This window comes from Dendropsophus ebraccatus, chromosome 13 (assembly GCF_027789765.1).
Source record: "Dendropsophus ebraccatus isolate aDenEbr1 chromosome 13, aDenEbr1.pat, whole genome shotgun sequence".
NCBI classification, from domain to species: domain Eukaryota; kingdom Metazoa; phylum Chordata; class Amphibia; order Anura; family Hylidae; genus Dendropsophus; species Dendropsophus ebraccatus.
This window is the reverse complement of record NC_091466.1, coordinates 19,740,027-19,766,263: the sequence shown is the minus strand read 5'-3', so window position 1 is coordinate 19,766,263 and position 26,237 is coordinate 19,740,027. Positions and strand designations below refer to the sequence as shown.

Here is a 26,237-nt window from a genome sequence, read left to right as displayed (position 1 = left end):
AAGGGATGTTGCGGTCTTGGAGCGCTGACAGCAATGGTTTCAAAGCGGCCCTTTGGGCCAACGTGTGACGAGACAGGTCAGAGAAGAGGTAAATTTGGGTGTTCTTGTAAAGCAGCTGGCGTCTGCGTCTGGCTTTCTGAAGAATCTCCTCTTTAGTCGCATAAAAGTGCACCCTACAGATTACGTCCCTCGGACGTTGGTCGTCAGAGCTAGGGGGACGAAGGGCTCGGTGGGCTCTATCTAGTTCGATGTGTGAGCCGGCGGGCCTTTCCAGAATGTCATTGAAAAGAGAAGTAAGAACTGCGAAAAGGTCACCAGGAGGTACAGTCTCAGGAAGGCCACAGATTCGGAGGTTGTTCCTCCTATTCCTATTCTCCACGTCATCCAAGTGCTGTTGCAAGGTGAACAACTGGTCTGCGTGCTCCTTCACCTGAGTCTGGAGAGCCTGTAGCGTAGATGCTGAGGATTCTTGGCCTGATTCCACCTGGGTCAGGCGGTTGGACAATGATGAGACTTCGGAGCGGAACTGAGCAAATTCACGTTTACATTCAGCCACTAATTGTTGAGCCAGCTCGGAGAAGTCCGCTTTAGTAGGTAATGAGAGGCTCAGCTGTTGGAGGTCAGCAATCGTGACAAGTTTTACAGGGGCCGAGAAGGAACCGGCGTAGGCAGGGGAGGATGTCAGCAAAGTCATATCCTGCGGCTCCCCGGTGGCTGAGCGGCAGGCTGTGGATGCAAAATTGGCGGTGTGTGGTCCAGACTATTGCACGGCTCAGGGGAGGGAGAGGCCCCTGCATTAGTGTGTTGCAGCAAGGGTAGAGAGCCATGCGGTGCCTGCATGGCATGAGTAGGGGTATGATGGGGGGATGATGAGTCCCATGAAGACCCCGTGGACCAGTTTGGGGATGGGGGTGCCCCCGGCTGTGGGAGAGACTTAGGGACCAGGTGCTGCGGGGGGACTGTCCAGGCATCCTGTGAGGGAGAGGAGGCTATGGAGGCCCGTCTGGGCTGCTGGGGAGGGAGCCCCGACGGTGAGGGGGCAACCCCATATGTCTCCTGTGGGGCATCTAGGAGCAGATCCAGCAAAGGAGAGGGCTGCTGCATACCTGAGGTGGAGAGCAGACAGACCTCCACAGGAGCAGGAGCTGGGAGAGAAGACTGCCCCCCTTGAGAGCCGGGAGATGCTGAACCGCGCTCCGGATGCGGGCGGCCATCTTGGGAGCCACGTGGTGTCTGCGTACTCACGGGATCCGTTTGCGGGGGCAGAAGAAGAGAAGGACTGACGAGGGAGCCCAGCGGAGGAGAGTGCACCAAGCCCTCTGACAACGAGGGTCCCGCTGCCGCCGCCACAGTGTCCAGAGCGGAGTCGGGAGCGGAAGCCGGCGGTGCGCCCGATGGCGGGCCGCAGTGACGGGGTCCAGCATGTGCGGTGGTGGTCGGAGAGGAGCCGGTAAGGTGACGGTGCGGCTGTGTCCTCGCTGCCTGTTCAGTGGCAGGTGATGAGCCCTCCGAGGTCTGGGCTGCAGGGGGAGCGGAAGTCAGGGGAGAAGCGGCTGGGGGGAAGATGGCGGCCTCCGGCATGCCGCGGTCCTTCTGGAGCTGCTGCTGCTGCGATCTAGTGAAATAGCTCTCAATATCGCCTTGGGGGGAAGCAGGACGGGTGGAGGGCTTCCCCTTGTTCTTTTTTGCTGTTTTCCCCATGGATGTCGGCCTGTCCAAAGCAGATGGGAGTAGATGAGGATCGGAGCTCAGGAGTCGTGCGTCCTCACTCTCCCATAGCTAGCCACGCCCCCCGGAATAAATACACTTTTTTGCTACACCTTATTGGGAGTGCCATGACAACTACTTTGCATAGATAGATAGATAGATTTTTTTTTTTAGGGATCTTCCCGGGGGATGGTGTGTTTGGACACAGTTCACAGCAGACTTGGACTTGTAAAATAACAGCTTGGCGTTTATTTGCAGCATAAACAGTCCATCAAACAGAAAAACTGCAGCACCGTGCTTTAAGAATAAAACAAAAAGGTCTTGCCCGTCTGGGCTCTTACTAACAGGTTGGCTCACCTATCTAACACTTATCACAGTGCGTCTTTCACCTGGATACCGCAGGGTATACATAAGCTCCAGCAGAGGCTTTATTCCCAGGTTACTCCCAAACAGACACCCAGGCTGTTCACTCCTGGCTGAGAGATATTCCCTGCACTCTGTGCAACCTTTTGCCTTCTCAGGCTGATTGCTCACCTGATGGCAATACCCGAACTGGATCGGGGGGAAGGGAATGGCAAGTCCCACTACCAACCTACCCGCCATTCCAGTAAGTCCAGGCCCGGAAAAAGAACAACAACTCAGCAGCATAACACTGTTGAGTGACAGATCTCTCCTGGACTCACCATCTCACACTATGCAGTAACCCAGGTGAGATGTACCTCCCCTCGAACACTTTTCCAGTGACATGTCCACAATATATATTACATAGGCATTAGACATTACTATATGATGTAACATAGACTCATCCACACAGTCTGATCAACATCAGAGAAATAACAGATCTATTACCCTTAAGAGACAGCAAACAAGGAATAAAACATGATTGATCTATAACAAAAACTTAAAGAATAAAACATTCATCTATATTAAAGATTTAAATGAACAAACTGAAATATTGAGAAAAAAACAGCAATTGATACTTGGATGAATACTCGGAATAGATATGTAGAATATCCATTTCTGAATTATGGGAAAATACCAAAATGATAACATTATTGTAAGAAATCATTGGGAAATTTAAAAGTCCAGTATGGAAAATGTGATTTTTAGAATCCAATTTAATTTGTTAAGAGGGCTCCTGATCGTAGAGATTTTTTTTAATATATATCCACAATTCAGATAAGAATATTGTTATCTTGGTTTTGTGAAGGTTGAAAATATATAAAAGGGAGTCAAATGAAAGAGAAAACTATATAACAGCGCTGCTGGTCAGAAGCCCAGAAAAGATGTGTATTGCAGAGTAATAGTTAATGTGGCTATCTGCTCGCCACAAAGAAAGAAAAAACTACATAGGATAGATACTGCTCAGCGCTAGTTAATGCTACCGTGTGACTGCTGTCTGAGAGACATGATACACATACGGATAGCTGTCTGCCGACCATCATATTGTTATGTGCTTTACCCGCCGATGGTCGGCAGTCAGCTATCGGTCTACACGGGTATTCATCTCTCTTACACAGGAGTCAATGAAAAGTTGTGCTGGGAATACAGGTTTAGGAGAGGTTATTATATCAGTTGTCAGACATGTAAATCCAAGGCTAATTTTATGCAACGTATGTATCTCTTTGCTCCTTTAGTAAATTAGATTAGCTTTTCTCTTTTGAAGCAAAAATGACGACATTCATCCAGAAACTGTAAATGACATCTTTCCATAATAACAAATCAGACATTTTGTGCTTAGAGTAAAGGTGTACATGTATAGAATAAATGGAATTATTAAAAGAATTGCAGAACATCTCCATGGTCATCACCATTTAGTCACATATAAAGATAATGATATATCTGTAACAGCCATATATCTGCCACAGGCTTTTCTTCTGACCATTACAGATCTTATTATTTCTGCTCTGTGATTGGATGGATTTGTATCAGTTACAGGTATATAAGGCTTCTCTGACATTAAGGTTATCACTCAACTAGGAAAGCAGCCGATCCCTTCAATATTCTACTGATATCTCTACAACATGGGGGAGAAGATGCACCTCCTTGCCCTACTACTCTTTGCATTGGGACCTGTGACAAGTGTCCCTGTGCTTCCACCATTACAGGTAAGATAGCAGACTCATGGTCAGATTATATTATCTTCTCATATGTTCGTTTTATCTTTCTTTTTCCCTAACAAGAATGAATAACACAGCAGGACAGTAGATACTTTTCGTTTTATTCATATGGTATGTGCAAACCTTAAAGATGGAGAAGAGTCTATTTTACATTGTCTTGTTTGAGACGCTTCAATGGCAGTAAAAAGTTGTCTTATTTAGTGATAAAATGTTTTCTTATTAGTAAAATGAAATGTTTAAAGGTAAATGAGACTCTGGTCACATCTGCATTATGGTTTCCTTCATAACTAGGAGCCAGGACCCAGTGCTAGATTCCTCACAGAACAGCCGATGGATCCCATTGACTTTACACAAGTTTCATTGAGTTTCTCTAAGTTTTCTGTCAGCATTTCTTTAGTAATAAGGAATGATTGTAGTTACATCTTATATATACATTTTCTATATAGATCTGTGTCCACATCTACTGAAATGTTACCAGTGATTGTAAATGTCTCTTTCACAGAGTTCTGTTCCTGGCGCTGGTGAATATGGTAAGATCTCTACTAGTGTTATTTGTGCTATTATTTGGTGTTTGTTCCTTTCTGTATTCTTTATAAATGTGTGTAAAGCAAATCTCCAATAAAAGAGAACTGTCGCTGGGACATTTGATAAGTTGTTATTGGTGGTGGTCTCATCCCTTCTATCAGAGGAAGGTGCAGGGAGCAGCATGGTGCAGCTTCCCGCTTTCAGTCATCTCCAGCCAGACAGGTCTATAGATGGAAATTGCTGCAAGCCGGGGAGGGAAATGCTTTACTGTACACTTTTCTCGGCTCGTTCACCTGATCCATGAGGGTCTTAGCAGACACCGACTGAAACTTTAGAAAGTCAACACACAAAAATGTAAGTGCATGAAAGTAGGAGAGAAGAGTTAGTAAGTCCTTGTATATAGAGTGTAGGAGAAATATTACTGTGTCAGAGATATCTAGTTACAGAATTGGATCAGTAGATGAAATGAGATGACATTTTTGTAGGTTACAAATGACTTTATAACACATGGGAGGAGATTATCTAAGCTGTGTCTAACACCGACCTGGTGAAAGGTAACAACATTTTACACATTTTGCACAGAATGACTTTCTGTGACATGTGAGACGTCAGTCTTAGTAAATCCTTCACATGGAGTTGTCAGGCTTAAAAGGGAAGATGTCTTATGGAAGGGGTACTCTGGGAATTCATATTTTCTATTTTGGGGGAACATAGCAAATAATAAGCAGCCTATTCTCACCTACCATGATCCCCCCTGGGGTCCTCCTGTCACATGTACAGGTCCCACACCAAACACTCTGGCCGCTACTTCAGAGACGTCTCGGCAGCGACAGCCGCTCAGCCATTCACTTACTGAAGTATCACAGCACCGTGGAAAGTGATTGGTTGTGCAGGCTGTCACTAAAGATGCTATGTATAAACATAAATCTATCCCAATATGTAATAAAGTATAAGGTAAAGGCAAACTACAAGGCGTATGTTATTCTCCTGCAGTTAATCTTCTAGGTTTCTTTTTTGAATTATCTTAATGTGTGTAACATAATGTCAAAATGATTTAATGTATACATACCTTAAAGTGACATTGTCAACCCCCAGTGGGACCGGTGGCCACCTCAACACCTGCTGCCCTGCAGGAAGTGGTGTATTCTTTCCAGTCTGACACAGAGTGCTCTCTGCTGCCACCTCTGTTCTTAGCAGGAACTGTCCAGAGCAGGAGAGGTTTTCCATAGACATCTCCTACTGTTCTGGACAGTTCCTAACATAGACAGAGGTGGCAGCAGAGAGAACTGTGTGACACTACAAAGAATGCACTGCATCCTGCAGGACATACAGCAGCTGATAAGTACTGGAAGACTTGAGATTTTTAAATAGTAGTAATATATGAATACGTATAACTTTCTTAGTTTTATTGATTTAAAAAAAAAATCTCTATAAAGTACCCCTTTAATATGTACCGTATACACTATATGGGATAAAATGTACAGCAGTATTATAGAATGGTAGTTTCAATTTAAAACCCTTAATTTGAAGTCCTTCTTTAACCATTGATTCATCTCTCTTGTCCATGATAACATTCTGAAGGCGATATCCTGAGAATTTGTTATATAAATAGTATTTTTATTATTCAATCTATTCTTCATTTAGAGGATAACATGATGGTCCGGATTGATGACATGCTGCTCCCAAGCGGACGCAGTGCTATGAAATGTGCTGATCGTTCATGCTACTGGCGCAAATCTGAAGATGGGACGGTTAAAGTGCCTTACGTGTTTGTATCTACATATAGTAAGTTTTTCTTGATTGAAATTATATAATAGATAGTAACTGTACAAACTAATATATTTATTTATTATTTATTTATTTTTACATTTTACATTTGAACATTAGAGGAGACACACGACAAATTGATTAAGTCTAGCATGGCAGAATATACAACACTCACCTGTGTGAGACTGATACCTCGGACAACACAGCCCGACTACCTCAACATTGTGTCTGGAAATGGGTAAGCTCTACTATTATAAAGCCCCCCCCACCCTAAAAACAAGTACATAAATCTCCAAGACAGAAAAGATAGCAAAAAGCAGGTTTCCTCTGTGTGATTATACTTTCATTAATGTTCTTCATGTGGCTAAGACCAATATGACAACTTCTCCCATCCACAACTCCTACCTGCAGAATATGTCAAATATCTCATGTTATATATGTTATTATTATATGTGTTATTTGAACAAGGAGCTTAGTTATACCATACTATCTCTGCGGAGGTCACTTTATGTTTCCTTTAGGAGAAAAGTCTCATGAAAACTGTCTAAATACACAACCGGAGTCCTGTAAAAGAAAATTAATACAAGTGGCTTATATGGCTTCATAGTAACCTATTCTGCCATATATTTTTTTGGCAAAAAAAAATTGGCTCCTATTCTAATGCTGAAGTGGAATTTTTGGTTATGGCAACAGAGTTTCTTTCAAGTCATAACTATTTTGTATTTAATAATGATTTTTTTTCCCCTTCAGATAAGTGAGTATGGGTGCCAAATTTTCACCCTCATTGGCAAACATTGTAGTGTCCTGCTTAGAAGAAAAATATATTTTTTCGGACTCTAATCCCTCTCTACAATCCATACAATGGATAGGTTCTTATATCGAGGACCTGGTCGTTGTATGGAAACATGATGAGGTTTCTTTTCAGGCATTTACCAACTATCTTAATAATAATTAATACAGCTTAAAATTTACATCGTTTTTTGAGGGAGGGATGTAACTTTTTGGGATCTGCACCTGAAAGGTGAAAATAATAAAATACAGGTATGTCCATATAGGAAGGATTGAGCGGGGAATACGATACTTCTAGCAACATCTTGTCATCCTCACCATGTCATACACAATATTCCATATGGAGAATAACTACGTTTGGAGTCAATAAATATTAATAGATATTTAGATAGATATTTTAGATATAATAGACATAGATATTTTAGAGAAAGATTGTTCCCACAAAAAATGCTATTGTACCCCAAGAACACTTAATTTGGGATGAGAAAAAGCAAGAAAAGAGCACAACTAATAAAAACAATGTTGTATTTATAACAAATTATAGTCAACAAGTTAATCAGATTAGACATATTGTTAACAAGCATCTACTATGGCAGGACGATACTCTTTATAACATTACAAAAGAAGGGGTAAAAATTGTGTCTAGGAGGGCTCGTACCCTGGGTTACACACTGTCTCCCTCTCTCTATGTTAGAGATGAACAAAACAAAGACAAGTGACTAAGCGTGAAGGGATCGTACAAGTGTGGACACCAGAGGTGCCTTACATGCTCACATATACAGATATCCAAAGAGTTTAGCTTATGTGTAAATGGAAACAGTTATAAAATGAAAAGTGATATTAAATATAAAAGCACTAGAGATGAGCGAGTAGTAAAATGCCTGGGTGTTTGATACTCAAGACGAATATTTCCTGATGCTCGGGTGCTCATTTTGAGTAACAAACCCAATTGAAGTCCATGGGAAACTTAAGCATTTTTGCAGGGGACCAAAGCTCTCCACAGCGAAGGTTGTCAGAAACCTGGAAACCTCAGAAAATAATGGAAACAACAGGGAAATGGACAGGAAAAAGCAGGGGCAGCACCACGTGCACAGGACACAGCACTGTAAGGATAGATATAGCTGAACTACAGATCCCAGCCAGCCAAGAGAAGGTCAGCAACAGGACAGATTGACTACTGACTAGAGATGAGCGAACTGGACGAGGTTCGGGTTCGTATGAACCTGAACTCTCAGCTTCTGATTCCCACTGTCTGTCCGCTCTGTTGAGAGGGTGGATACAGCCTGAGGACCACCTGGAAAACTGGGATACAGCCATAGCCATAGGCAGTATCCCAGTTTTCCAGACGGTCCTCAGGCTGTATCCACCCTCTTCACGGAGCGGGTAGACAGCGGGAATCAGAAGCCGAGAGTTCAGGTTCATACGAACCCGAACCTCGGACAGTTTGCTCAACCCTTACTACTGACCCCTGCACTACAAGTCCAAGCCAGAAGCCAAGAGTAGCCAAAAAAAAAAAGTAAAAAAAAATTTAAGCCCTTAAAAGGATTGTTGGGTTCTTTGTGTCGGATTCCTGCCTAACCGCACACTAATTGGCCAGCCAATCACTGCTGTCGACATGTAGGGTTCCCACATGATGCTACGAGCTCCCAAGGACTCTCCTGCATGATGATTGGCTGTAAAAAAGCCGCCAAGCATGCAGGAAGAAGATAATTCCATTGTCTCGAGTATCGCGAGATGCTCGTCCGAGTAACGAGCACCATCGAGTACCCTAATACTAGAAAGAGTACCAAGCTCAGACGAGCATTCTCGCTCATCTCTAAACAGCACATATGTTGTCTATTTAGCTACATGTGTGTTGTGCAATGGGCAATATGTGGGTTGCACATCAACAAGCCTAAAAAGGAGGATTAGAAGATACATATCAGATTGCAAAAACAATGCGGTAATGTGTCTTGTTTAACAAAACATTTATGTGATTGCCATGTGGGAGATGTAACAGCTTTAAAGCGACTCTGTACCCACAATCTGACCCCCCAAACCCCTTGTACCTTCGGATAGCTGCTTTTAATCCAAGATCTGTCCTGGGATCCATTAGGCAGGCGATGCAGTTATTGTTAAAAATTGTTAAAAATAACTTTCAATCCTACAGCACTGTGTCTAACGGCCGGGGCTTACATTTGTATATGCATTGAGCTGGCACAACCTCTCCGTCCTTCCTCCCCACCCTCCTCAGCATTAGGAATGATCCAGGAACATTTACTGCTGTTTCAGCTTTGCATAGGTGTCTTAATGATCCAGCCCATGTTCATTATGCACAAAGCTGGGGAATAGGAGGCAATCTGCCTGGAGCATTCCTAATCATGAGGAGGGTGGGGAGGAAGGACAGAGAGGGTGTGCCAGCCTAATGCATATACTAATGTAAGCCCCGGCCGTTAGACACAGCGCTGCAAGTTTAAAAGTCGTTTTTAAAACAATAACTGCATCACCTGTCGAACGGACCCCAGGACAGGTCTTGGATTAAAAGCAGCTATCCGGAGGAACAAGTGGTTTAGGGGGTGAGATTTTGGGTACAGAGTCACTTTAAAGGTAATGTAGATTGAAAAAGTATGTTTACGCAAGAGAGGGGTAATGCATCTCGACAGAGAATCATTCTGGATCTTCAGATTAGCTGCACGGATATTGCAAGATCTGAACTCCAGTAATGACTTGGGCTATGTTCACACAACGTCAAAAATAGAGAAAAGGCGTCCGAATTTGGTTTAAAAAAAAACATCCATTTTTGCCGCGATTTAACTGACTGCAATGGGAATGCATTGAAGTCAATGGAAAGACGGACGTCCAATGCCCACAGTGTATTCAATAACAGACATTTTTGCCACGGACATCAAAATAATAAACATGATCATTATTTCCCGAAGTCTTTTGCAAACAGCTGACATTTTTTATTAGTAGTTCACACACAGATTTTCTTTTTTCACCGTTCTTTCTTCATTTTTACTATTAAAGTCAATGGACAATTAAGCCACACCCAAAGGCCAATTAGTAATTCCAAACTAGAGTAATGTGTCAACAGCCGTCATTGCACTTAGGGGAGGACAGGCTGCTAAATGACGTCCGTTATTTTAGACTCAAAATAACAGACGTCATTTTAAACAGAGCTGGAAAAAACGTGTGAAAATCATGTTATTTAGACTAATATTGTAATCTAAGATAATGTATATGGCATCTATATAATGTGAAAGGTATAAAACTCTAGATATTTTATGTAGTATTTCTGTAATCTTGCGCTGTTTTTAAATCATGTGGTCTGAATTCGTTTTAATTAATCATGTGACTGTTAGTACCGCCCTATAAATATATGGGTGTTTGGAGTACTTTGATATACTTAGTTGTGATCAAGGCGTTTTGTACGCCAAAACGTGTCAACTACAGTTTATGTATCGGTGTCATTTTTTGCAATAAATTTTACCTTTATGCATCTTTGCATTGGGTGCTGCACATCTTCCTTTGGATTCTGCCATATAGGTTATAAATCTGCGTAGAAATTACTTATAAATGAAAGGAAGAATCCAGCAATATTTCTAAACTGGTAACATAATGTATTTCTCTTTCTTTAGGTGTCATGCAGCATTGGGAAGAAAAACTGGAGGTCAGAACCTTGCATTAGACGCTCCTTATTGTATGGCTAGAGGAACTATTCAACATGAAATAAACCATGCCCTGGGCTTCCAGCATGAACACATGAGGAGTGACCGGGATGACTATATCACCGTCATGTATGAGAATATTTCACCAGGTAACACCTTCACCAAGAAACTATAACCAAAAATTCTTTTATGCATTTGGTGTCATCATTACAATGACCAGTCTAATAAAGAGGTCTTGTCTTATAGATGAATGGTATAATTTTGCCATAACAGACACCAACAATCTAGACCTGCCGTATGACTATGGATCCGTGATGCATTATGATAGGTATGTTTTTTTTTCCCCACAAACATTAATGTGTGGTTACTTAGAAGACCAAAACTATTATAATAACCTAAACTGTTCTTTCCTCTTGTGTATGACAGGTATTCATTCAGTAGCAACGGACAACCCGCCATTGTACCCAAACCTGACCCAAACGTCCCAATTGGACAAAGGGATGGACTAAGCCCTCTGGATGTGGCTAAAATCAACCGTTTGTATGACTGTGGTAAGTTCCTGCAGTTTCTGCAGTTCTATCCAGGAGCTTCTTTCCAAAATCTATACCGTCTATATAATTATATCATTTCCCTTATAGATGTCCCTGCAACTTTACTTAATGAAGAACAGGGATATGTGAGCTCACCCAACTACCCATCAGAATACCCAGATAATACCCACTGGTTTTGGCTTATAAGAGTACCATCAGGGCAGGTAAAGTAATAAAGAAGCAGAATTACTGACAACCACACTTCTTTTCATAATGACACCCCTTTAAATCACGTTACTTATGACAACCACAGATGGCATAGACAATGGGGAAATCAAACAGCCTGGCATACACTGTATATATTTAAAATTTTGCGTATGCCAGCCGGCGATACCTGAGAGGTGTTTTTTTCTTTAACAGGCACAGAGCGCAATATACTATCCTGCGACAATTCAACTGTAGGACAAAATAGACAGACACAGGCCCTATGCAGGAGAATTCTAAGCTGCGTGCCTGCCTGTCTAACTAGCTGATATGCTGCCAGTCTATGCAATGTGTATGCTGTTATATATGCTATGCTGTGCTTTGTAGTAGCCCTAACAAGGGCTTTGGGGGTCCTTCCTGCCTACAATCTTAGAAGATGCTCACTGTCACCCCCCACCACACACACCATAGTTATTGGTCTGAAAAAAAGCACCGTCTGGTAAATTCCCCTCTTATAGTATTAGTAGTATGGTGTGTGGGGTCATTAAAGAGCAAACTATGCAATTTTATCACAGCAGTTTCATTGTTCAAACGGAGAGGTACTCAACCTATAGCATCTGTATATGAGGAGGACTGGAAGATGACAGGACTAGAGATGAGAGAGTCGAGCCTCCTAAACCCAGATTTGTTCCAAAATTTCAGAAAACTATAGTTCGCTTTTGCAAAGTTCTGACAGGTTGGGGAAAAGTGGCGCAACGTCTCACAAAACAAACAAAAAAAGTTTTCTTGTGGCTCTCTGGTCCTGTCCAGTAATCCTCTCCGGTGAGGGGCCACTCTGCTAATCACAGGCTGACTGGGATGGGAATGCTCTGCAGCCTGTGATTGGCTGAGCGGGCTGTCACTCCTGAAACAAGAGGGATTATACATACAAGTGTAATGAGCGGCTCGTTGGGTTCAGCACAAATCCTAACATTACAAACTTGCCAAACCGAACTTCTGATAAGTTTACTCATCTCTAGACAGGACTATATTTGATCACTACGTCTAGTATATTAGGAAGAAAAGCTCAAACAATGATATAGTATCATCTTCCTGAGATAGATGGAAATAAACAAATCCAGATTTTTGAAGGTCAGAGAGTGCACACCACCATTTTTGTTTTTGCTATTGTTGATGTTCACAACATTCCTCTAACATCTCTAGTTATAACTGGCATTGTTCTCTATAATGTTGGATACCTCTCCTGGACTATCTTTTTTTAATTATTTTTTATTATTATCATTTCTAGGCTGCAGTAACCTTTCTTGACTTTGATCTCCAGTCATCTACTGATTGTGCACAAAATGAACATGACTATATTAATATTTATGATGGTCCAATTAAGAATAATAGCCGCTTGGTCTGGTGGAGAGGCTGTGGGACTGATACACCTTGGCCCCTTATTGCATCTACTAGCCACCTACTGATTGAGTTTAAGAGTGATAGCAGAATTGCTGGGAGAGGCTTCCGTGCTGAATATCACTCAGGTACAGTATTACCTTACTGCAGCTCAACAACCACTTTAAATGAGATACAATTCTAAAGATAGTTGTGTCTTTAAAATGATTTAGTACTGAAGCTCTTATTAAAGTAAATGTGGTTAAACTTGAGAAGGGCCATAGAAATAGTATCAGCCATTTAATATATAAAACAGAAGTGCCATATTGTACAGAGTGTGTGCAGCACTCCAGCAAACACAATGTGCCATAAGGGTTGGACCTTCCTCTGATCATTTACTGTATTTTACTAAAAATATTTCATGACTTTCTGACCAAAGTAAAAATTCCCTGTTGTCACCTGTGTTTTTCTAGATGAAAGGGAGGGGGTGGAAACACTGGGCTTCCTAAGTAGGTAAGATAGGAGCAGCTATCAATTACATCTGTAGGAGGAAAATGGTCAAAACAAAAAAAAATAAATAAAGAAAAACTATATTTTTATCCCCTTCCTGCATAAGGACATGTCCATATAGCGGCGCATGGGGGTTTAGGGAGCGGTCACACCGGGGATCACAGCAGTTTGTATTGTCCAATTTAATATTGGACACACTTCATTTTTTAGAAGGAAAAAAAAACAGTAGAATATCTGTCCTCAGCTTGTGTGTGTGGTATTACAGATCAGTTCCTTCCTCTTCAATAGAACTGCCCAAATGTGTAAGGCAGAGCTTCTGCATTCGGGAGCTGGTGCTGGTTTACATTTAAAAGTGTAACGGTCCTTTAACCCCTTGCCGCAAAATGACGTTTGGGAAACGTCATGTAAAGCTGGTATTTCCTGCAACATGACGTTTCCCAAACGTCATGGTTTCCCTGCCTCCCCCCTCTGTCCTTAAGTGAGATTGGGCAGCAGGAGGAGGCTGTGTAACACAGCATCCTCCTGCTGCCACTGCCCGGAGGGGTGCCGTGCTCCCCACTGGACAGTTAACCCCATAAATGCCGCGGTCAATGCGACCGCAGCATCTATGGGGAGTTTTCTTGCTTATGGGGAGATCGGACGGCGGGAGGAGGCAGCAGCATGTTGCCCCCTCCTGCCGCCACTGCTGATCCTCCCCCTGGTCTGCCCCCCCATCGCTCCCCCCGCCCCGATCTTCCTCCTCATCCTGTGCGCTCCCCCACATGCTCTCTCTCCTTGTGCTCCATCCCCTCCCCGTGCTCTCCCACACTATGCTGCTCCCTGCACCCCCGGATCTGCCTCCCCCCAGTGCTGCTCACCCTCCGTTCTCCCCCCGATCTTCCTCCTCTGCTCTTCTCCCTCCCCGTGCTCCACAGATTCCAGCCCCCGCCCCCCAGAGCCCGGATCGCGGGGGTTACCATGGTAACCCAGACGCTTCCCAGGGCGTCTGGGTTACTATGCTAAACTACGATCAGGCCCCTGCACTGAAGCAGGGGTCTGATCGTTTGAATGAGCAGTCAGTGTGTAACACTGACTGCTCATTCATTCAATATACAGTGTAGTGCATTACAGCACTCATCATGTGCTGTAATACATTATACTGTATATACACCTGTAAAGTAAAAAAAAAACAACAAAACACAAAACACACACATAAATACATAAATTAATTAATTAATAAAACAAATAAATTAAATAATAAAATAAATACATAAATAAATAATTAAAATAAATAAATAAATAAATAAATATGCACATTCCCTATCCCCCTTTATAAATGATACCCTACAAATAAAGTACACATATTAGGTATCGCCGCGTCCGTAATGACCCCGTCTATTAACCCGTTACATTAATTATAGCGCCCAATTAATGCCATAAAAAATAAATAAAAAACTAACCAAAATGACATTTTTTAGCTAATCCCGCCCCCTAAAAAATATAGAAAAAAGCTATCGAAACGTCACATGTATCCAAAAGGTGTACCACTAAAAGAGTCAGCTTATGCAAAAAAAAAAAAGTCATCACATAACTCCATTGGCGAAAAAATTTAAATATTGCTGCTTTTACAATATGCAAGACACAAATAGTATTTATAGTATAAATGCCATAAACTATAACAAAAGCTATATAAAACAGATATCACTGTAATCATACCGACCTGATGAATAACAACAACATGTCATATGTGACGTATAGTAAACGGGCTACAAAAAAATGATGAAAAACAGCTGCTAAATTGTGTTTTTTATTCATACCATCTCATAAAAAATTAAATAAAAAATGATCAGGGTGTCACATGTCCCCCAGAAAGGTACCGATGGAAACATGAACTCATCTTACACAAATATTTAGGCACCGCAAGGCCTCTGTGACGTGATATAATGGGTATAAAAAACCTGAAATAAAATAAGACCCCAAAAATACACAAGGCTTTTGTCATGTCTGAGACCTGTGGCCACATATGGGGGATTTCTAGAAACACTGGAATAAGGGGAATAAATATTGAGTTCCATTTCTCTGTTAGTATTTGCTGTGTAAGAGGAAAAAATGGATTAAAATGGAATATCTGCCCAAAAAAATTAACTTGCTTAAATTTCTGCGAAACACCTAAAGGGTTAATACACTTATCAAATGTTACTTTGAATACTTTGAGGGGTGCAGTTTTCATAGTGGAGGGATTTATGGGGGTAACTAACATACAGGCCCCACAAATCCACTTCAGAACTGAACTGGTCCCTAATAAAATCAGAATTTGAAATTTTCCTGAAAATTTGAAAAATTGCTGCAAAATTTCGAAGCCCTCTAACATCCTAACAAGTAAAAGGACGTTCACCAAATGACGTCACCATAAAGCAGACATAAAAAGGAATGTAAATTTTTCACATTTTTGCACAAATGTGGTGTTTTTTACAAAAAAACTACTGAGTGTATCAACCAAAGTATACCACTAACATAAAGAGGAATATGTCACGAAAAAACAATCTCAGAATAACCGCGATAGTTAAAAGCATCGCAGAGTTATAACTACATAAAGAGACACAGGTCAGATTTTTAAAATAGGCCCTGGTCATTAAGGCCAAAACAGGCTGAAGAGGCAAGGGGTTAAAAAAAAAAAATGGCAGAAATCATAGTATGAATGATTTTAAGAAACTCTGTAATAGGTTTTATTAGGCAAAAGAGGTTCCTACTGTACTCACAAGACAGTTTTCTATCCTCCTGCTTTCACCTCTTTTCTGTTGCAGAGAAGCAAATTGAAGACTGGTTTGCTGTGTCCCGTATAGACTATAGAGGGGGGAGGGGCATAGTGGGATGATTGAGCACTGAGACGAGACAAACAGCCTGCGCAGTGTGCAGTATAGGATGAGCACAGCACAACATCCTGCAGTCTTATCTCACCAAGTTCCTAGACCAGCACTGAGCAGTCTGACCTGGGAATCTAGTGTTTTCTATGCTCAGTCTCCAAACTGTAAAGGCTGGTTCTCTCCTCCTGCTACTCACTGCTCCCGCTCAGACCCCCCCCCCCCTCCATAGGTTATAATGAGCACAGCAAACCTGTTGTAGATGCCTTTGCCTTCATAATGAACCGATAAGAATTTGGAGGGGGGGGGATGAGGTAGGAAAACAGCTTCTGAGTACAGAAGGAAACTCTCTTCTGTCTAATAAAACCTATTACATATAGGAATGTAAGAATCATCTAAAGGTAATAAAACTGTTTAAACCAAATTGTAGATACATGTTTGTACTCACTACATTAATGATCTATCTTACAGAGAAATGTGGAGGAACATTCTACAATCTCATGGGCACTATTACTTCCCCTGGTTATCCCGATAACTATGCCCCAAATCTGAATTGCTCCTACTTAATCAAAGCTCCTGAGAATTACACTGTAAGTTTTACTCTCTGTAAGATTGTCTACTTATGTTCTGTAACTATACACACTGTAGTAATGTAAAGCTATTTATCTATCTATCTATCTATCTATCTATCTATCTATCTATCTATCTATCTATCTACCTACCTACCTACCTACCTACCTTCTATATATCTGTCTGTTTATAGATATAGGGGATACAGAGCTTAGGAGAGATTTGTGGTGAGAGTTGGGTGAATCCAAGGCCTCCAAAGCTACAATAGCATTCAGTGTTACTTTATTTTTAAAACACAATATTTGGAATGTTTTTATTTCATAAACTCAGAAATGTGTTGAACCTTTGGTGTCTTTCCTTCTCACCAGGTATGGTATAGTGGCAGCAGAGAGCAAGGTCAGCCTGGGCAGTGATAAGATTGGCTTTCTATACTTACTTGTAGGGAAGATAATTGTATAGTGTATTATATAGAGAATGAGCAGCCATTGCTGTGACTGGCGCTCTGTAGACACATCAGTGCTCTGCTTGCACAGAAAGACAAGCCTGGCTCTTACATTCACCAAAGATTTAAGGGGATAGTGAGAGAGGGAATTATTAGGGAGAGAAGGAATCACAGCAACAACAGGAGTTTCTGCTTTTGAGATACATGAGGCTCAGGTGGGATTTGTGTGCAATGTGCTGAATATAGGGAGCAAGGTAACGTTCTGAATCACACATAATCCTAAGCCAGCAGGTGGACTTCCTATGTCTCTCTCTCTGTCTCTCTATCATAATGTAAATAATTTTATAAAACCCATAATAATATGAATTGACAAAGCAAAACAAAATGCATCAGTAATTTCTGCCTCATTAGAAATTGCTATTGATTACAATGTGATCAGATTTGCTGTATTACAATAACAATACCATGTATGCTTCCTATCCTTACAGATTTATTTCACCTATTCTGATTTTTATATGCAAGGTTACCAATTTTGCCCATTTGACTATTTATTTTTGACTGATGATGTTTTTAAAAAAAAGCTCTGTGGTATGCCATTTCCCACCACAATTAAAACTCAAACCAATATCCTAAAGATGAACTTTGTTACCAATGGATCTCAGGAGTATAGAGGGTTTAAGGCCTCATATGTAATGGGTGAGTACTACAACCTCATGGTTATATAGTCACATAAGTAGCACAGTATACTTATCGCTGGGTTGTAAGAATTCATTAATAATTGTATCATCCATACTCTGCTTACCATCTGCTGTGAGCTACTGCTAGGACCAGCATTGTACTGACCCATGGAGAGACCAGAGGAGCCTACAGTGGACCTTGATATCTGTGCACTGACCTCTGGTGTATCACAGTAGCAGGACTGTGGCACAGTAAGACACATGGAAGGACTATGTGCAACAAGGGTGGTTGTCCAAAGCCCCGACCACCAGGCCTCTAGGGGGAGACAGTGGAAATGATGTGTCCAACTTACCAATTCACCCATAGTAAATAAGCTGGTACCAATAATGTAATAATACCTAAGTGCTAATCCTCACAGATCACATCCCAATACATTGTAAGAAACTACTACAAGAGCTGTCAAATATAGACTGCACCTCACCATAAGTAATAGTCTATAGCAGGGGTGGGGAACCTTTTCCTTGTCGAGGGCCATTCGGCTATTAATAAAATCATTTGAGGGCCACACTCAATGTTATACTGTGCGCAGCAGCGTTGGTGCACAGCACCCGGTGCAAGGCAAAGTATTGTTCCCCTGGTGCCCCTGCTATTGTAGTTAACCCTCTGTGATGCCCATTGTACCTGATGGGAATCCTTAGTGATGCCCGGTAGCCAGAGATAACACCCAGTGATTCCCTTGGTAGCTGTAGATAACCCCTTATTGATGTCCCTGGTAGTCTAGTTAACCCCCCAGTGATGCCCCTGGTAGTCTAGTTAACCCCAAGTGATGCCCATGGTAATAATAATTAACCCCCAGCGATGCCCCTGTTAGTCATTGTTAACCCCGCAGTGATGCCCCTGCTAGTCATAGTTAACCCCCCAGTGACGCCTCTGCTAGTCATAGTTAACCCCCCAGTGATGTCCCTTGTGGTCATAGTTAACCCCCCAGGGATGCCCTGGTAGTCTAGTTAACCCCCCAGTCATGCCCCTGGTAGTGTGTTTAGCCCCCAGTGTCTGTCCGAAATAAAAAAATACCCCCCCCCCCCCACTCACCTTTCCTTCGCTCCTACACTGCCCAGGTTCTCCTCTCTCTCCTAGTCTGTGCCTTTCTTCTCCTGCAGGCGAAACTTCTCTAGAGAAAACTGAAGATGTGCGCCGCTCTGGTGGGGAAGGACCGGCACAGACAGCATTCTCTCTGTGTCTGGCAGCTGTCACAGACACAGGAGGATGCTATGTATGCCGGCTCCTGCCCCACCAGAGCAGCACACATCATAGGAGGACCGCAAGCCGCATCTGGAGGTCTCAGGGGCCGGATGCAGCCCGCGGGCTGGGGGTCTATAGTAATGTCATAGATTTATTCTATAATAATTTATTCTTTATTTACAGTAAAAAAGCCGACGACGCCACCTCTGTCTGAGCCGGAAGGAGAAGAAAATGAAAAGTAAAAAGCGGCAATCAGAGAAGACAGTACTTGTGAGTCACTGGGTCTAAACGGTCTGTAGCGGTAGTGATAGCTGCCATGGTGTGTCAGGATTACTAATATATAGTGATGAGCGAATACTGTTCGATCGAATAGATATTCCATGGGTCTCCAAACTGCGGCCCTCCAGCTGTTGCGAAACTACAACTCCCATCATGCCTGGACAGCTAAAGCTTTTGATTTGGCTGTCCAGGCATGATGGGAAATGTAGTTTAGCAACAGCTGGAGGGACGCAGTTTGGAGACCCATGAGATATTCGATCGAATAGTGAGATATTCGAATATTCGTACGAATACCCCGCGAATATTCGACAAATATTTGATAAGCGTTCAAATCCCCCAGCTTCCGGTTTTACCATCCAAATGGTCAAATAGATGTTTTTCACTATTCGAATAATTGTTCCCATAGACTTTAATGGCATCGAATATTCGATCGAATATTCGAATGTTCGAATATTCGCGGGATATTCGTACGAATATCGAATATTCAAATATCTCACTATTTGCTCATCACTACTAATATATGTAGGACAATATGTGGGGTGGGGTTATGATTGATAACATATTTCTGTGTATAGGGCTTTTTATTCAGTAGCGGTATGGAGGTCATTTCCTTATTGTGTGGTAGTAATATTTGTTCCTGGTCTATATGATAACTGTATATGTATATATCCTTTTGTGTATGTGCTAGTGGTGGTGGTAGTAGAGAGATGTGTCTCGGGGCTTTGTCCATGATCTTTTTATACTCTTGCAATGCTCCTGGTATAAGCAGTTTAGCACAGAGCACAAAAGGCCTAGATGGCTGTTCTATCTCACAATAGCTGTTAGTGTAGAGATGGTAGAGAGCCCATGTTAGTTGAGCGGCCCTGATAGCTTAACAGATCTAAACACCAGACACCTTTTATCTGTCCCTGTGCAGATGCCGCAGCAAGTTCAGGTTTTATAAATAGACAAAGCATATGGAATGAATTTCATAGCACTAGGTGTGCTAAGTTCTGCCACACCTCCATAATGTTCCTTCTTATAAATGACTGATATAATGGCTGATATATATGTATAGATCAACATGCATGACTATTCTTCCCACCAGAAGCCAGCAGGCTACATTATAAACTTCTGTTCACATTGCTGTGGTTATTCTGGAAACCATGATGGTAGTACTGGATCTAACTGGTCGAGCTCTGATTGGAGGTTTCTCCAGATACGAAAGGAAGAATAGTGCAGTATGCAGGTGTACTGTTCCCGTCAGCATGTTGTCTATGTAATACCTGGACATTGTGAGGCCTCCAGAGTGAGACATGTCCTGTGCAGCCACTCTCTGCTCCAGCTAGTATCTGGGATCTTGATGACCGCCCAACCTCTTATTGTAGAAATATTAGTAATGTAGTAATACATTGTAATCTATCACACATTTGCTTTATAATATCACATTTTACACATTTATTATTTAATCTTGAACATATATAGTTTATTAGGCCTTTATTGCATCCCAGAACATTGGACATATGAGGTTTTTTATAAACCTTTCTGTCTCTCTCTTTACAGTACAACTGAAGATGACCGCACAATGGAAACAGCTGAATTCTAATAGTTCTTTAAGGAAAAGACAACCTCATAGGTGAAGGGAAAATGTAACTTTAGGAAATTGTAGTTATTTGTGTTCCAAATTTTCTAGATACTTTTTAGTCTTTTCTAATAAACTTTCTTCTTGCATTATATATGCTTTGTATGGACTTATTACAATATATATATATATATATATATATATATATATATATATATATATATATATTCTCACACTGCTTTTTATTTCAACACTATATGGCTATGTTCACAAAATGTCAAAAAATGAGAAAAGGTGTCTGCTTTTTCTGTTTAAAAAGACGCCCGTTATTGCCACGATTTAATAGCTTTCAATGCAATGCATTGAAATCAATGGAATGACGGACATTCGATGCATACATTCGATGCATTACGGATGTTGTCTGCGCAAGCGTCAATATAATGATTATGACAATTATTTTATCATGTATTTTGCAAACAGCAGACTATTTTTTATTTGTTCAGTTTTTCTTTTTTGACTGTCCTTTCACTGTTTTTCGTATTAAATTCAATGGCATTAAATTCAATGGACTTTTCAATTAAAGACACCCCCTAAGGCCAATTAGTCCACCTGAGCTCAAATATTGTACCAACAGCCGTTATTGCACCGGCAAGCGACCAAACTCAAAATTATATCCGTCATAGCCTATAACTGTAAAAAAAAAAGCAGCTGTAATTTATATTAGAACTGACAAATTTTCATCTATTTGTATTTAAATTGCGGACATATTTTTGCAACCACAGCAACCATAGAGTCCAGGATAAAAGTCTTGTTGGGTGGCCATGGCCCCACAGGAGCTCAGGGCCCCAGGCTACTGCCGAAAACTGACCTATTATAATCCACTACTGTACTGAGTTTAGGAGAAATCTAACGTTTCAGCAACATCTCAAATAGGAGGTTACTTGATAGGTTTAAAGGAATTAACCAGTGCTACAAAAAAATGGCCACTTTTTTCCAGAGACAATACGACTCTTGCCTCTAGTTCAGGTGTATTTTTTAATTAAGCCCCAGCCACTTCAGTGTAACTAAAGCCCCTATTACACAGGGTGACTGTGAGGAGAAAACGAGCACTGTCAGCGCTATTACACGTGCTGGCATAGAGCAGGGGAGCGCAGAAGGGGCTGCACAGGTGAACGCTAAATCTCCTGGGCAGCCTATAGAGCATATCAGCGGTCTTCTGCCGCCACTCCTATGTCTCGGAGAAACGGCAGCAGATCGCTGCTATCATTGTTGGTTTTTTTTCAACATGTTGAAAGACAAACAACAGCAACGATCAGCCGACATCATTCATGTTGGCTAAACATTGCTTTCTATTATATGGGATGATTATCGTCCGTAACGGCCGATATCGGCCAAATACGGATGATATTCGTTCCGTGTAATAGGGCCATATGATGTAAAATCCCACCCAAAATGGAGACAAGAATAGTGCTGTCCCTGGAAGAAAGTGGCCAGGTTTTTGTAGCACAGGATATACAAATTGTCTCATATCTTCTCTTGCTAGATGTATTGGTTAGGGGAGTAGTTGGTAAGAGAAGAAGCACACCATTTGCCCCATACCTTTTCGTATTTTTTGAAACTTCCTCTATTCTTTTAAGTAATATATTCGTAGGGCAACATTGCGTTCGTCAGTGTTTTCCATTTCATCATGATAGGTGGACGATGCCCGTCCGAGCTTGGTACTCGAGTATTAGGGTACTGGATGGTACTTGTTACTCGGACGAGCATCTCCGATACTTGAGAAAATCTTATCATCCATTTCCTGTAAGTTTGGGAGCTATTTCTCAGCCAATAAACATGCAGGAGACTCTTTAGCAGGGCCGGACTGGGACCTAAAATAAGCCCTGGCAATCAAACCCCAGCAGCCCACATACCATATCATGGATAGCCGTGTAAAATACACGCTGTAGCAAATTCTGTTTCAATAAGCCGTGTCCCCACTACTCCCTTAAACATGTGAACCTCACCATCAGCACCTAAAAATAATGATATACCATAATCTGCTGTGGATTTGATGTGGCATATATATGCATTCATTTCAACTGATTAACCCCTTAAGGACAGAGCCTGAAATGGCCTTAAGGACAGAGACAAATTTTATGAATATGACCAGTGTCACTTTATTCATTAATAACTTCGGGATGCTTTTACCTATCCGGCTGATTCTGAGATTGTTTTCTCGTGCCATATTGTACTTTACATTTCATGTAAATTGGAGTTGATACTTATAACAAATCTTTATGAAAAAAAAACAAATAACGTGAAAAATTATGAAAAAATGCATTTTTCCAACTTTGAAACTTTTTTGTTTATACAGAAAGTGGTTATACCTCATAAATTATATATAAATTGCATTAGCAACATGTCTACTTTATGTTTTCGGCATTTATTAAACTATATTTCTTTTTTTTAGACAATAGAAAGCGTAAAACATAAGCAGCAAATTTCCAAATATTCTGTAAAATTTCAAAATCAGATATTTTTAGGGACCTGTTCAGGTTTGAAGTGTATTTGAGGGGCCTGTATGTTAGAAAGACCCACAAAGCACCCCATTTAAGAAACTGAACCCCCTAAACTCTGCAAAAGCACATCCAGAAAGTTTTTTAACCCTTTAGGAGAGTCACAGATATAAAAGCTAAGTGCGTAAGAAATTTGAAAATTTTAATTTTCTGTGCAGAGATTTTATTGTAATCCAATATTTTTCATATTTATAAACTTATTACCAGAGAAATGCACCACAATATTGATTTCCCCATTTCTGCAGTTTATAGAAATACCCCATATGTGGCCCTATTGCGCTATTTGACGCAACCACAAGCCTCAGATATAAAGGAGCGCCTAGTGAATTTCAATGGCTCTGTTATATTTGGTCATTTCTGACTGTACCACTTCAGGTTGGCAGAGGCTCTGGGGTACCAAAACCTAAAAAAAAACCCTAAAGGGACACTATTTTGAAAACTAGACCCCTCAAGGAATGTAACAAGGGGTGCGGTGAGCATCTGGACCCCACAGGTGCTTCACAGATTTTCCTAACAAAATGGCATGAAAAAAGAAAAATTTATTTTTTACACTAAAACGTTGTTCTAGACTTCAAATTTTCATTTTCACAAAGGGATGAAAGGGAAAAAAAAAAACACAAAACGTGTAGCGCATTTTCTTTCTAAAACGGAAATACCCCACATGTGGACATAAAGTGCCAAGCGGGCGCAGGACGAGCCTCCAAAGGGAAGGACCGCCAATTGGCTTTTGGAAGCTGGATTTCACTGGAATGGATTTCAAGGGCCACGTCGCATTTACAGAGCCCTCGTGCTGCCAAATCACTGGAAACCCCCCACAAGTGACCCCATTCTGGAAACTACACCCCTCAAGAAATCTAATAAGGGGTGGAGTGAGCATATGGACCCCACTGGTGACGGGCACAAATGTAGAAAAATGTGACGTGAAAGTGAAAATTTTAATTTTTTCACTTTCACGGCACATATGTGCCCGTCATCCAGGGGTACATATCCTCACTGCACCCCTTGTTATATTCCTTGAGGGGTGTAGTTTTCGGAATGGGGTCACGTGTGGGGGGTTTCCAATGTTTTGGAAGCATGAGGGCTCTGTAAATGCGACATGGCGTTCATCATTCATTCTGGCCAAATCCAACCTCCAAAATCCAAATGGCGTTCCTTCCCTTCGGAGGCTTGCCCTGCACCCACATTGCGGTTTATGTCCACATGTGGGGTATTTACGGACTTGGGGGAAATTGCTCTACACATTTTGTGGCTTTTTTTCTCTTTTAACCCCTTGTGAAAATGAAAAATTCAAGGCTAGACCAACATTATTGTGTAAAAAATTTAATATTTCATTTTCACGCCACATTGTTCCACATTTGTACCCGTCACCAGTGGGGTCCATATGCTCACTACATCCCTTGTTTCATTTCCTGAGGGGTGTAGTTTCCATAATGGGGTCACGTGTGGGGGGTTTCAACTGTCTTGGCAACACAGGGGCCTTTTAAATGCAACATGGCCCCTCGAAATCCATTCCAGCCAAATCCAGCCTCCAAAAGCCAAATGGCGCTCCTTCCCTTTGGAGGCTTACCCTGCACCCGCATGGTGCTTTATGTCCACATGTGGGGTATTTCCGTACTCAAGGGAAATCGCACTACACATTTTGTGTTTTTCTTATCTTTTAACCCCTTGTGAAAATGAAAAAATCAAGACAAGATCAATGATTTAGTGTAAAAATTAAACATTTTTTACACTAAATGTTGGTCTAGCCTTGATTTTTTTCCATTTCCACAAGGGGTTAAAAAAGAAAATGAATGCAAAACGTGTAGGTTAATTTCCCCTGAGTACGAAAATACCCCACATGTGGACATAATGTGCTGTATGGGCACAGGGCAAGCGACCAAAGGGACAGAGCGCCATTTAGAGTCTGGAATGGAGGATGGAGGCCATGTCGCAATTACAAAGCTCCTGTGCTGCCAGGACAGTAGAAACCCCCCACAAGTGACCCCATTCTGGAAACTACACCCCATAAGGAATCTAACAAGGGGTACAGCGAGCATATGGACCCCACTGGTGATGGGCACATGTGTAGAACATGTGCCGTGAAAATAAAAAATACAATTTTTTTCAATTTCACGGCCCAAATGTGGCTGTCACCAGGGGGCCATATACCCGCTGCCCCCCTCGTTAGATTCCTTATGGGGTGTAGTTTCCAGAATGGGGTCACTTGTGGGGGGTTTCTACTGTACTGGACGCACAGAGGCTTTGTAATTGCATCATGGCATCCTCTAATGGGAATGGCGGCCATACCTATTTAGCTGGGGAAAAGGGACAATTCTAATTTATTTGGGGTTTTAGGCCAATTATTAGTTTATAAGGTTGAAAATTACAGGTGTCCATCAAATTCAACCTGTGTTGATCCAGAGGAAGGCAAAAAACCATCGTAAGGCAGACGACTATAGCTTCATCACAGGGGAAAAATTCCTTCCCGACTCCATAATGGCGATCAGAATAATCCCTGGATCAACATGACCCATGAAATAGGAATAAGGGACAGAATTTAGAAAATGTAGAACCCCAATGACGTGTGGTACGCCTTGAAGCAATCCAGTATGCAGAGGCTGGGGCGATCAGGACAGGTGTCACACTGGAAAATGGCGTCCTTCCTGATCCCCCTGTTACGCCACACTCTGCACTTCTTCTGGGGTCTCCTGTTTTCCAGTGTGGGGGACGTCACCTGGAAAATGTTGTCCTGGTGCAATACGGGGTCCTTCATATCCAGAAGCGCTGGGTCCGCTCCATGGCTGCTAAATATTAGGGCTCTATTACTGCTTCTGATATTTTCGGATCGTGCCGCAAGCTACAGTAGCTCGGGCAGCGAGGGACCGGAAGAGGGGGTGCTGGTATAAAAGTTA

General features: G+C 41.8%; 1 protein-coding gene across 1 annotated transcript in view; it reads left to right on the top strand.

Moving 5' to 3' along the window:
- Positions 1–3,731: 3,731 nt before the first annotated feature.
- The window catches only part of LOC138770454 (embryonic protein UVS.2-like), a 45,623-nt gene continuing 23,117 nt past the window's right edge, over positions 3,732–26,237 (top strand). The window contains exons 1-12 of the mRNA XM_069949555.1: positions 3,732–3,815; positions 4,330–4,357; positions 5,997–6,137; positions 6,240–6,357; positions 10,526–10,704; positions 10,802–10,883; positions 10,982–11,106; positions 11,194–11,309; positions 12,578–12,815; positions 16,488–16,606; positions 17,517–17,724; positions 20,770–20,842. Coding sequence (XP_069805656.1) covers positions 3,732–3,815; positions 4,330–4,357; positions 5,997–6,137; positions 6,240–6,357; positions 10,526–10,704; positions 10,802–10,883; positions 10,982–11,106; positions 11,194–11,309; positions 12,578–12,815; positions 16,488–16,606; positions 17,517–17,724; positions 20,770–20,842 — 1,511 coding nt within the window. The remainder of the gene's footprint in view (positions 3,816–4,329; positions 4,358–5,996; positions 6,138–6,239; positions 6,358–10,525; positions 10,705–10,801; positions 10,884–10,981; positions 11,107–11,193; positions 11,310–12,577; positions 12,816–16,487; positions 16,607–17,516; positions 17,725–20,769; positions 20,843–26,237) is intronic.